The sequence below is a fragment of the Mastacembelus armatus genome, chromosome 24 (genome assembly GCF_900324485.2).
Source record: "Mastacembelus armatus chromosome 24, fMasArm1.2, whole genome shotgun sequence".
Lineage (NCBI taxonomy): Eukaryota > Metazoa > Chordata > Actinopteri > Synbranchiformes > Mastacembelidae > Mastacembelus > Mastacembelus armatus.
The window spans coordinates 15,628,920-15,642,409 of NC_046656.1; the positions used below are offsets into that span (position 1 = coordinate 15,628,920).

Consider the following 13,490-nt stretch of genomic DNA (forward strand, 5'->3'; position numbering starts at 1 on the left):
GCAAACCACAGGCTGTAGATACACAGGCTGTGTGTTAAATGTCAGTGTTCTTGTGTCTTATTGTTGTCAGAGGTGATCCTCAAATGTTTATGGTGTCTTATATTTCCATTAGTACCTTTTGGATATGACATGGAAAGCTAAGAGTGTTTTCAAAGTGAAGTCAGTGCAGAGAAATGCATGTTACCACCTAACGAGTGTCGCACGCCCCCTAGCGGCCACCGTCTGCGTTACTGCGGCAAATCTGATGATGCGCTGAGTGAGGAATGTGTAAATAACCTTGGCTGAGACATGTATCTGATCAGACTGATTAGTTTGTAAAATGACACAGTTGTGTGTCGGGGTGTGTGTTGTTCAGGCAGCACTGCAGTAAAATCGGTTTGGATGTCGGGTGACGTACCCGCCGCTCAGCCGTCCGCTCTGGAGCTCGTGAGCTTCGTCGGTAAAACCGTTGGCGCAGGCGCGGCACTGACAGCTGCTGTGTACTTACTCCGCAAAGTCTGCTTAATAATGGCCTGGAAATCTGGAGGAGCCAGCCATGCAGAGCTTGTCAACAACCTCCGCAGTAAGTTCAGATGTTTTTTAAAGCGGCAGCTTCGCCGCCTTCGCTGACGTGTCGTCGGAAAACGGTTTAGTTTGGCGGCTGAGGCGGACGCAGAGGAGCGGTAGCTAGCTAGCTGGTTGCTAAGCTATGTGGTATGTTGTTGACCTAGCGTTACCTTTCTCCACCCCTTTCCCAAAGTACGTTTACGGCGTGAAACAGATGCATGCCCCTGTCGATGCAAAAAATAAATTAACGCTAGAGACACAAATGACCTCTTCCTTGCTTGTAGTAACAGGATATTAGTGCAGTTACCGTCTAGCTTAGCCTGTTAGCTATATGTGCGTCATTTAGGACATTGTAGCTAGCGTTAGCCGCGCTGCTAAGTGCCCTGCCCACATTCATTGATGGCTATCTCTGTACCATTCACTTTTACTTTCATCTGAGTGACACTGACAGCTGGGCATGTGAGGCTGCTGTCTGTAGTGCCCTTTTTAGTGGAACACCGAAAATGACCACTTGCTGTGTCACAGGGGCCGTTTTTTGTTTCTGCAGGTGACAGTGAATGCAAGAAAGAGCAATGACTCAGTACCACCCTGCCAGACGGCTCATATCTGACGAAAACTAGCCTTGGTGTACTTTGCTTTTAAACTAATGCAAAAGCATAACTTGTAGACTCTTCTTTGGTAGTAGGTATGATATATCTCTGCACAAGGAAATGAATATGGTCTACATAAGGAAGTTGCATGCAATCCAGAATCATAACATGCTGTAAAATATGAGGAATTAGGTGAAGTTACTATTTTACTGTAGACCTTTCAGGATTATTTCCTTATGATTTCTGTCATTTGCAAAAGAATTTGTTTTCAAGTTAAAACCTGTCTTATTTGGTATAGGTTCTAAAAATATCTAATATCCTTATTTTTATTGTTGATATTTAAACGGTCATTTTGATTTCCTTCTCCTCTTGACTGAACACTTTATTGGACACTGACCTACAAGCATTATTTAAATTTAACTCAGAGTTTGCATAAGCTAGATTTAAGCAGGTCATACTCAGGTTGCATGCTAATTCACAACTTTGTCATTGTCTGTTATCCTGACCAGTGGTCAGACTCTGAGTTGGTCAGTACAGGCAGTACTACTTCCTCCTCCAGTTACATTTGAGCTGAACCTCGAACGCCTTATGCATTTTTAGAGTTCAGCACCCGGTTATGTGTTGGAGGAAAATTAAATGTGCCTCTAAATTACACACTAAATGGGTTTATAGGATAGAAACAGCATTAAGTTGGTTTGTTTGTCCTAAAGCTTGCATAGACAATACTAAGTCCTGAGAGTAATTCTGCATAGGAAGAAAACAGCATGAAATCTGCCACTATGGGTTATTTTAATTTCAGAAATCACTTCTAGGTGTCCATCTGGCAGCTTGTATGGTTTATTTGTAATGTATCCTAAAGCAGCACATAGCTCTAAGGGTGACGGGAGATGGTAATGAGAGCAGTGCCGGCTGTTGTTGGCTTTTCCCGCTTTTGGCAGCAGCTGTTACATGGACCTGTTAGAAGGGATTATTCTGAAGACACTAACACTTCTTTTTGGACTTTCTTCTGAAACTTGTCTATTACTATTAACACTTTTCTGTAGTAACACACTCTTCTCGCATCCTCTTTGTGGGCATCCTTTCATTCTGTATTTTCTCTGACATTTTCTTCTGTTCATACAGTGTGTTTTTTAATTTTTAATCCTGCATAATATATTGTCTTATTTGTATTGTGTTTTTGTCTCAGTATGTATAAGAAGAAAAATAACCTTCTAGGAGTTTGTAATTTTTGGCTAATGTAGTAATTTGAATACCTTAGATGATGCAATGTACATCATCATATTGATGCAAAACTATAAACAAATAGGTTTTGTCAAAAAGCAGTTATACTTACTGCTTTGGAAAACTCAGTTTTTATATTCCTTTATTTATTTTGTTCCTTTTTGATTCTGATGCAAGATTATGTAATATAGTCAACTACAAGTGAGTAAATGCAGTGTTTGTACTTGTGCATGTTTCTATAATACACAGTGACACAAACTCTTTTGGATCCCCAGAAAATGGCATTATTAAATCCGACAAGGTCTATGAAGTCATGCTTGCAACAGACCGAGCCCATTTCTCTAGGTGTAATCCTTACATGGACTCGCCACAGTCAATAGGTATGTCTGCTCATGAAATCATTCAGCCTGAAATCCAAATACAGTCTGACATCAGAAGAGTGAACTGACAAAATCTGTGCCTCTCTTTTAATCAAAAGGTTATCAAGCAACCATCAGCGCCCCACACATGGTATGACTTTAAAGACTCTTAGACATTTCTGCTCCTTGTGAATCACCTTCTTAAAGCTTGCTCCCATTCAGTAGATAACAAAGAGAAGCAGTTAGAGAAGTGGATCAGATTATCATCTTTTTTTAAATTCAAAACCCAATCACTTGTTTTTAGCTGGTTACAATGACAAATGACCAAATCTCAGCAATTCTGTGTATTTCTATTTGTTCATGACACATGAGCTTTGTCAGATGTTTCTAATAACTCACCAAACACACAGACAAGCAGTGGTGTTAGGAATTAGCTTTACCACATGTATAGACTTGTCATAATTTGAGTTGGATTCAAATGAATGCTGACTGATGGGTTGTAATACCATTTCCTTGTTGACCCCCCTCCACCCAGCACGCCTACGCCCTGGAGCTTCTACATGACCAGCTGTATGAGGGAGCCAAAGCTCTGGATGTCGGCTCCGGCAGTGGAATCCTGTCCGTTTGCTTTGCACGAATGGTGAGCCACACACATGACGGGTAAACTTATACAATTTCTCTTTGGCGGCTTTCTGATTTATTACACTGATCATTTAATGAGCTTATCAACCAGTCAACATAATGCTGTCACCTTATTTGTGTATGAACTGACCACCATCCCTCCTTCCCTTTACAGGTAGGTCCTAAAGGGAAGGTTATAGGAATTGATCACATCAAAGAGTTGGTAGACGATTCTATAAACAATGTGAAGAAAGATGACCCCAGTTTGATCACGTCAGGCCGAGTCAAGCTAATAGGTAAAATGTCGTTGATGAAAGATTACAAGAATTTAGTGCATTCTTTTGTTATATGGTCTGTTTAAAGGGTACAAATTGTTTTAAAAATAAACGAGAGCGCAGTGCTCATGAGACCTCACTGTGCTCTCCTTAGAGGAGAACTAAACATACAGCAAAGTAACTCAGTATGCTGGGTAGTGCAGTGCTAAATAATTGAGAAATGAAAACCTACTTTCACTTGTTCTGGAAGAGAGTATTAGTGGTGAAACAGCCAGGCTATTAATAAAAATAATCAGTCAACAGACACCTTGTTTTTAAACTCTTATCTTTGGAGAACAGATTACAGTTTTGGTAATCATTTCACCCATTGGTTGAATAAAAATACCAAATATTGCTAAATATAGCATATTTAGTTTGAAATGTATTTGCTCTGTAAGTAAATGTACAAGCAATTAGGCAAGAAAACTACTGAAAGGGCTCCTAAATTACCCTGATAGGCAGCACAAAAGATTTTCTGTAGACCGTAAAGGTGTAGGCTAACACTTCAACTTATTGCACATGCCCTTTAATACAATGCACAACCTGTTTGATGTCTGAAAGTAACATCAGAAGAACGTCTGCTGCTTTTTGGTAGACTACATGAGCTATTTTAAGACATCTTTTGTTCAGAGTTGCGTGTGTGTGTGTGTCATTTATCTTGATATACTTCTTCAGTGATTGTCACATATTGTCACATGATACAATATGTTTAGCCTTCTGTGACACTTTGTTAGTGTTTGTCTTTTTTAGGATATTTCCATTAATTAAAACAGAATCAAGAGATTTGTCAGTAACAGAAAATCTTCACTTCACCTGAGCCACGTTTAAATGGTTAAATGATATCTTGATGAGGACATGCGTCCATGTGCTGTTGCTGGCAGCCTGTAAGTGATGTTCTCCTGTGTGTGTTGCAGTTGGAGATGGGCGAATGGGCTATGTGGAGGAGGCACCTTATGATGCCATCCATGTTGGCGCAGCAGCACCCACTGTCCCCCAAGCTGTGAGTCTGCATATTTTTAAAGCTGATGATGAAGGTTCCAGTTCACTTTAAACAACAGATGACAACTCATAAAAACTGAAAGCAATTTTGACTTTGGGCAGCACAGCAGTTGAAATGGTTTGAAATTTCAAAGGTGGAATGTCCTGTTAAATGCATTTTGGTTGGATCCTTTGCATCATCATGCTCTTACTTAGATAAGCATTGTTTCTCCTGCAGCTTCTGGACCAGTTGAAGCCTGGTGGACGGCTCATTTTGCCTGTAGGCCCAGCAGGAGGAAACCAGATGCTGGAGCAGTACGACAAGATGGAGGATGGCAGCACCAAAATGAAACCCTTGATGGGGGTGATTTATGTGCCTTTAACAGACAGAGACAAGCAGTGGTCCAGGTGGAAGTGACTTCCTTCTCCCCCTCCTCCCTCTCTCTCCTTCTCACAGTGGCAAAGGTGAAATGGTGTGGCTTGGAGCAGGCAATGGATCACAAGGGGCTGCATTTTGCTGCTTGACATTTTTTGCTTCTTCCTTCCATACCATACCAACTAGCTGCACGTTTCCATTTTTTTCTAACACTCTAGTTTTAAATTGGTTTAATAAAACTTGCCTGACTAATGCAATTCTAAGTCGTAGTTTGTTTGGGACCCAAACATGAAAAAAGAAACAGTGTGAATGCATCTGCTTGGTTTTCAGAGCATGACTGTTTTAGTCAATTTGGATGCTTATAAAATCTTAAAACCCAATTACCAGACTTTCCTATTTGATATTCTACTCTGTGAGATGTAGACAAAAATTTTGACTGTTTTTATTGTGACAACATATTTTAACATGTGATTCTGTTAACTGTTTGCATGAAAGGAGGGTGGTTGTGTTTCTTGCATGCTGCTCTTGTTTTCTCTGTTCTAACATTTGATTTGTATTTCTCACAGGGATGAACTTTGAAGAGGAAGATAGTCCATAATCCACCTTTAAGTTTGAACCTGGAAAAAAACTTGGATGGGGGTCAAAGAAACTCTTGACATTTTGTTCAAAGCATAACAAAACATGCTCTTTTTGTTTAAGTTTAACGATGGACTAGAGTACCACACTGATGCCAGCCCTGAATGGCTGGGAAGAAGGACTGCTTGAAGCACAGAAATATTTGGAGAGGGCTTTTGTGCTTTTCTTTTCAGGCCTGCATCTTTTTGGTTATTTTCTTTTAAACTGCTGGATTTTAGGCTTCATTCTCTTTTTTTGTTTTGTTTTTTTTTTTTTTTGGTTTCATTATCTAAATTGCAGTCAGCCATTTTTGCAGTATTACATTTCAGTAGCATCAAAGCTGAATGTAGGAGGAATGCTGGACAATGAGGATTTTTTTTTTTTTAGATAATTCACCTAGCTACAGTGTGTGTGTGTGTGTGTCTATCATCTAACTGTAAAATGATCTGCTAACATATGAGCTTTCTTCCCCTGTCTGCAGTATTAGGAGCACACACATACAGGTAACACGATGGCCAATGTAACTTACACATCCTGTTTGATGTGCTGCACTCTTTAGGCACATAGAATAAGCTACGCATCGGCTCATACTCAACGTACTCCAAAGAGAGCGGACCACCAATAACACCAACACACATGCACTACAGGGCTGTGCTTTCCACTTGGTGATGTGTTGCTTTCTGCCACTCGTTTTCCATTAACAATTTGTGCAGGCTCTTCTGGTGACAGATAGTCACGGCTTTGCCAAAATAAACTAAAGTAATATAAAGCAAATGAATGTCTGTTTTCTTGAAAAAAAGAAAAACTACATGAAATCAAAAAAAAAGCACATTTTGTTTTGGGTTACGTAAATGATAGGTATTCGGCTATCACAGTTTCTGGAATGGCATATGAAAATAAAGAGATGCTTATGTTTTCTGCCTTTTGTTTTTTGTTGTACCAGCTGCAACCTAAAGCCTTGCAGGCATTTTTTTTAGAAATATATTTTAGAGTTGTCCCTCACCAGAATCCCACACTAGGAAATGTACTCACTATTGTAAATTTTCTAATAATATTACATTTACTTTTTCACTTTTCAGATAACATAGAAGGAAACACTTGTATTTTATGATATATAATAAACTTTTAATATCTCACATGAAAGACTGCACTTTGAGGGAACACATCTGTGCAAATATGATGCACATTTGCTTAAAGAAAAATATGCAACAGAATCAGACGAGTAGAATCTGACCAACACTTCGCTATGGCTTTCTAGTATTCTGTAATATTTAAAGAATCGATTCTCTAAACAGGCACTCCATCATACTAATTTCTGACCTCAGATTCACTCTGGTAGAATACAGCACAAATGTAGTACTGTACATTAGTGCCATCCAGTGGCAGCAATACAATATTTTAGCAGCACAAGTCAGAAAAGACCTAAAACATAAAAAACAAATTAATGAATTTGAAAAATTAAAAAGATTTTTAAGAAAGGGAATCCAAGAGATTTTGCTATGCATCCCAGCAATAATTTGGGCAATATGGCCATATTTGAAGAAAAAATAAAAGATATTTCTTCATGGATTCACAATCACATTTTCTTGAGACAATATAAATATGAATTCACAAGCATCTGGATATGTCACTGACTTTGAAGGCAGCATCTATGACTGGCAGATTTACCTGTCCAGAAGGGTTCAGTGTTGGGGTGGTTTTAAACAGACAGCAGAGTTAGGATGCATCCACTCTGAAACTAGAGACAAAAATACAGAGTGCAACTTTAAAAAGTACTGGCTCTGATGACAACACTCTTGTTCCTCTTTCTCAGATCTCTGCGCTCTTGTATTTGTTGCCCCTGGCTGGCTGGTTACAGGTACATGCCGTTGATGAGGTAGTCTGACTCCTCTGTGGTGAGGGGCCGGGCTTTCTTCAGCTTATGGCGAACAAGTCGGAGACGACAGCCAATCATGAGCAGCAGTAGAGCAGTGATGATTAGACCCAGTGTCAGAGGAAGAATTGCACCTGAAAGAAAGCAAACCCAAAATTAAGAAAATGACAAATTTAGCAGAAGATGACACATAAAGAACTCTAGTGCAAGGTAAGTAAATACATTTACTCAAGTACTGCACTTAAGTACAAATGATCTGTTATTTACTTGAGTATTTCCACATTACTTTATTCTTCTATGTCACTACATATATCACTACATGTACTTTTACTTCACTTTTATTTAATAACTTCTGTTGCTAGTTACCTTTGAGAATTAGATTAATAATTAGACATAAGACAATGACCCACAGTAAAAACTTAAGCTACTGAAAAGTATTTATTATAATCATATGAGGTATTTAACTTTAGCTCCCCCTAATCAACCTTTAAGTGATGAACACAACTGGCAGGTGCTCATAGACACAACTGCTACCTGACTCAGGAACAGGATGTCCTCCCATTACAGGAAGTGGTTTGGAGATGGGGATGTCACTGTCTGCTTGACTCTGGGGGATTTTAGGAGCAGCTTCAACAAAAGTACAAATACAACTTAGTTTAGGGATCAGTCAACTGTTACCACTACTTGCAATGACATATGGCTTTAACATTTTCCTCCTAGTTTTTTAAAATGAATTTACCTATCTCAGTCTGTTTGGTAATGGGTGGGGCCACAGTTGCAGGCTTGAAAGCTGGACCTGCAGGATGTTTTTTAAATATAAAAAAAAAAAAAAAACACAAGAAATATGATATAAAATCTAAACATATATGAAATATTTCTTGAGGTTAAAAAATGTTGTTTTTTTTTTGATTTACAGAAATAAGATTCTCACTTTTTTGTATGCATTCGCTGACACAATCAGATTCCTGGAGGAAGTTGTTATGGTTGCCCTGGCAACCACCATACAGGAAGTGTTTGCATTCTCCCTTGCTTTGGTCGTAATACCAGCGTGGAAAGGTGCCTTTACAGGGTCCTACGACTGGAGCTGCAGCGCACGGATCTACAGCACCAGAGACAAAGAAAGGCAAAGTCAGCTTGTTTTATATTTGACATGTTACAAGTCCTGTGCAGAGGCAGTGCACAAGCTAGATTAGATGAAATCAAGTAGCCCTTGTACTACATGTGTTCAGTTGAACACATTTTTAAATAGATGTTATTTAACACTGTCAATTATATAAAAGAATGAACACTTTATTCAGAACAGTCATCTTGGAGCTGTGGACGTTTACTCTTGGTCTCTCTTTTTAGTAAAGTTTGCATTCATGTCTACTCCCAGTTAGAGTAGTGTTCTTCTGTATTTTGACTTCAGTGCTCATGTGCTTACTAATTGTCGTCACAGCATGTAGTGTTACAACTGACTCACATTTGTGGGTGGCATGTGCTGTGCAGTGGGCCTGTCAGTGGTGGTAGTTTATTGGTAATTTTCATTGCAGACACACAAAAGAAGATTCTCATGCTAATTTTGGAACCCTATTTGAATATATGTGAATAAATAAATACATACTGTATGTAGAAATACAATGACAATTGCTTTGTCAACACGTTAGATGCTGTCTGACAAACTCCAGGTAGCTGTCATATGCATTTTACACCCACAGCCACTAACATAAAGGCCTGATTTAAGGACACTGAGAACACTGAAAGCTTTAGATATGATTTTATACTCTTTCCCTGACCTCTGGCTCACCATATCATTTTATCATGAAAATCTACAGAGAGTAGACTTCAAGACTTAGTGTGTGCTTTTCTAAAATATGTGCAATCAATTCAATTTGCCACAGGTGGACTCCAGTCAAGAGCTACACATCTCAGAGATAATTAAAGCAAAGAGGATGCTCCTGAGCCTTGACATTTAGAGTGCCACATGCTTGTATAAATGAAAGATTTAAGTTTGTGATGTTTAATAAATTGGCAAAATTATGGGTTTCAACTTAAAATTAAATCCACAACAGAAAAGAGTGGAAAAAGTGAAGGGGTTTAGATACTTTATATAGCCAGAGGTCAGAGCCACGCAGACAAAAAGTATTGCTTTTTCTATCTTTGTTTCAGATAAACAATGAGGTACCCATCTTAGTTTTCTAAGCATGTGCACATGGCATTGAGCATTAGTGACATGAAGACTTCCTGAAATACCTGCGGTAAAACACTAATGGGAGACAACGCTCATGTGCTCTCAGCTTGATTCAGGGATCAGGTGGCACAGAGGACACAGGTGCTTTGTTCCAGCACTCAGGGTGGATGCCGGAGAAAAGCTGATTTCCCAGGGACTGCAGAGTGGCCCTGTGGCTTTGCCAGCCTTTGGAGCTCAGTGCTATGACTCAATGACTGCCTACAGGGGCTCCATCTGCTTCTATGTACAGAGACACACTGAAACCATTTCTGCCTCTTTACAAAGGGACTCTGCACTAATGAATGCAATATATATATATATTATTAAACAACACAGAAATAGTAGTGAAATGTGGTATATTCCCATCCAACCGTGGAACTGCTGCTCTATTTTATATTAACACGTTGCAGAGCAATGTTTTCAGTTGTCTTGGTGCAGGTATTTGATCCTCTGCTAGTTCAAATCATATGATTCATATTGGGCCAAGCACACTGTAATAATGCAAGTGGTTCAGAGAGTGAATAGAGAGTTTGATACATAAACACAGCCCTACCTTGACTCACTGAAACCTCTTGTTGAGTGGGACTTTGTGGAGGAGCAGCTTTGGTCCTGTCTTGAGGTGGTATGATGCTCTCTATGGTCTTTCTGGGTCCAGTCTGAAGCATGGAGCCATCCTCAGCTTCCTCTGTCTGGACTACAGTTCTTTGAGGGCTGGGTAGGTCAACAGGATGGATAACTGACTTCCGGCTGCTCTCAACTAAAGAAATCCAACAAACAAATGGATAATGGGGGAAGGGGTTTTTTATGGTTACCCATTAAAAATGTCTCCTGTGCTTCCACCATGACAACAACAAAACATTTCTGAACAGATGTTTCTTACAGTTTGGGCAGAAGTCTTCATCAGAACGGTCTGGACAGTGTTGCTTTCCATCACAGGCGTATGTGATGTCAATACAGCAGCCGTCATCACACTTGAACTGGTAGTTCGAACAGTGACCTGTACAAACTGTGGACACAGTGAACACATTTTTATCTAAGCTGGCTGAGCAAGCATGAATGGTAATATATCACACTTGTACCTCCAATAACAAACTATTAACTAAAATTGATATGTTTTGGTGAGTGCATCACCTTCTGCTTGGTGTTTTGGAGCGAGTACTGTGACAGAAACGTTATCAGAGCTCTTTTGGCCTGCTGTGTCAGTGACAGTCATTTGGAAGGTGTAGACACCCTCCTGGAGACCACTGACCTTCAGCAGACCTGGGTGGGTTGCCTTCAAAACACATTGAAACAAAAATATAAATTTAAAGGGATAGTTCCACAGAACTAAAACACTCTGATGGCAGACAAACTGATATTGTCTAAATGTCTCTTATCATATTGCACCCCCTAATTAAAAGGTTCAATAGCGGTTGGATTCTTTTTTTTAAAAAGTAGGAAATAGTAAAAATAAAATCATCTCTGTTGGTACAGCAAGTATTACGGAGCTCTGGACACAAGCTACTATGTTGATTTAACTAATGCAAACACACAAATGTAATTTGACTCTGGGATCTGTGAGGACAATTAGTGTCAAGTGCAAATGTTACACATCTGATACCAAAAGGAACTATGTGTGTGTATTTTCTTAAATCACTGTTTTCATCATCGTTTATTTATAGTTGTTTTCATCAAACTTATACAGTTGCAATTTTACTTTCTTGCTTAACAGATATTAGAATATATAATTAACACCAACCTTCATATTAATGGCTGTGCTCCCCTTGATGAGAGTCCATTCATAATGGCTGATCCCATGGTCATCCAAACTGTCCCGACCGTCCAGAACAGCCCAGTCTGTGGGCAGCTGGATCACCACATCCTGTCCAGCGTCACTGCGAGGAGGCTCATCCACATCTACAAACCACAAAACCCTGGTTATATGGAATATGTGTTATATGGGCCTACTTTTTTCAATTCTATATTTATATATCAATTAAAAAGAAACATTTTCTGAGTAAAATTATTAAGAATAGAGGTATTATTATTATTTGAAGTAGTTACATTTAAATACAAGATTGTATGTATTTATGAGTACAATAAACAATTATCACTGATTCATCTAATTATTCTCTTGATTTTATTGATTGATTCTCTTGATTATTTCTCTTGATCTTTGTCTATAACTGGTCATAAAATAGTGAACACATGCTGACTACAACAGAGATGCTGTTGTGTCGTTTTATTTGTCTAACCTTTAGATGAAAACACAAAGACATTACGTTTGGATTAAAACAGAGAAAAGTGTCAAATCCTTACACTGGAGATGCCAAAAACAAGAGAATGTTGTGAATATGCTCATCAATTACACAATTATCAAAATACTAAGTGGTTAATTTTCAGTCAACTCAGTTTTCATGGTTTGATCACTAACACTTGGGAATAAATAGAGGAGATAATCATTGTCATAAAAAGACTTGCTGCTGGTGTCAGGTCCCGTCAGGCCAGGACCTAGAAGGCAAATCATTAACTCACCCTGCCTGCTTTATCAGGAGCTGGGGCAGCTGGTGGGGGCTAACCCTACTGTGCTGTTGAGATAGACATTATGTGAGAAATCTGAGATAAACAAAGGCATATCAGGGACTGAACCAAGAACAGAGGCGACATACCAGTGGCCAAAACTTACATCAACCTAATAACTAACCATGCCTGCCTGGTTATGCAGTACTTAAGCACTAATCATTTGACAGAGTGGACAATCCAGCAAATAGTGACTACATGAGCCCTGCAGGTTTATGATAATGGCTCAAAGGGGTATCCATGAATGCACAAGGCAGTCTCCCAAATTATGGACCTAAATAACGTTGAGGCTGAGATTCGTGCCAGCAGATCTCCCACCTTCTGTATCATCCTCTTCAGGCAGCCCTTCCCCGGGCCTCCCGGCTGAGCCGCTGGATGAAACAGGGGGGTGTACCTGCGTTGTGTTGGGAGTCCGGCTGTACGTGGTGAAGCCTTGCTGCGGAGCGAAGGAGCAGACATTTTTGTTTCTGTAGGTGCAGTTGAACAGGTAGCAGCTGAGACTGTCTCCGGGCTGCCTCGGGTCCTCTTGGACCACCGCCACGGTGCAGTGAGGCTGGGCGCAGCAGGCGTGCAGGCAGTCCTTCCAGGTGTACACCCTGTCCGGGGCCAGAAGGAAGGTGGCCCCCTGCTCGATGGAGGCCTTGGCACGAATGATGCGTTCCTCAGCGGCGTTGAAGTCGCCCACACAGGAGTCGATCACATCGGCAGCCCTGTATGCCTGGTCCTGCTGGAGCTGTTTGCGGAATTCCTCCAACAGCTCCTCCACCCCGGATATTTTGGATTTTAAATCCGATATCGGCGAGGACCGAGTATCGATACTTCGCACTGCCAACAACAGCGCGGCGGAAGCGAGCAGCAGCCAGGGATGCTGCGGCACAGCCATGTTGTTCACGCAGTTAAACGACGTCTCCCTCTGCCTCCGGCTGCTCTCCGACGCATGGGGGTCCTTCACAGCCCAGCTGACCTTCCTACATGAAATTCATCACGAATGTATATAAAACACGATCAAATTTATTTTATTTTGACACTAAATACTTTCTAAATCATGATACTCTGACGAAGCAAAAAATCCGTCGTTGTCATGGTGAAGGGGAGATGGCCGCGAGCCCCGAACGCTCAGCCAAAACCACTGACGTCACTACGTTGACTATATATGGCGCCCGGAAATCAGCACACCTCTACTTTACAAAAATCATAATCATTGTCAATGAACTATTAAATTCACTCAG

At 40.2% G+C, this 13,490-nt stretch overlaps 2 protein-coding genes across 3 annotated transcripts; one reads left to right on the forward strand and one right to left on the reverse strand.

Annotated features, from left to right (window-relative positions):
* Nucleotides 1-274: 274 nt before the first annotated feature.
* pcmt (protein-L-isoaspartate (D-aspartate) O-methyltransferase) lies at nucleotides 275-6,538 on the forward strand. 2 transcript variants are annotated; one of them, XM_026318328.2, is made up of 8 exons: nucleotides 275-562; nucleotides 2,633-2,737; nucleotides 2,836-2,867; nucleotides 3,252-3,356; nucleotides 3,513-3,633; nucleotides 4,566-4,651; nucleotides 4,868-5,037; nucleotides 5,572-6,538. In XM_026318328.2, the coding sequence occupies exons 1-8, from the start codon at nucleotides 382-384 to the stop codon at nucleotides 5,582-5,584; spliced, it is 813 nt and encodes a 270-aa protein (XP_026174113.1). In that variant the 5' UTR covers nucleotides 275-381; the 3' UTR covers nucleotides 5,585-6,538. The 2 variants fall into 2 exon arrangements, with proteins under 2 accessions (XP_026174113.1, XP_026174115.1); XM_026318330.1 differs by having other exon boundaries at nucleotides 406-562; nucleotides 4,868-5,094.
* A 233-nt stretch (nucleotides 6,539-6,771) lies between these two features.
* lrp11 (low density lipoprotein receptor-related protein 11) lies at nucleotides 6,772-13,327 on the reverse strand. The gene is made up of 9 exons (XM_026318325.1): nucleotides 12,580-13,327; nucleotides 11,441-11,598; nucleotides 10,834-10,975; nucleotides 10,583-10,708; nucleotides 10,256-10,459; nucleotides 8,425-8,592; nucleotides 8,233-8,289; nucleotides 8,028-8,120; nucleotides 6,772-7,627 (listed from the first exon to the last, which is right to left on the reverse strand). The coding sequence occupies exons 1-9, from the start codon at nucleotides 13,142-13,144 to the stop codon at nucleotides 7,473-7,475; spliced, it is 1,668 nt and encodes a 555-aa protein (XP_026174110.1). The 5' UTR covers nucleotides 13,145-13,327; the 3' UTR covers nucleotides 6,772-7,472.
* Nucleotides 13,328-13,490: the final 163 nt, after the last annotated feature.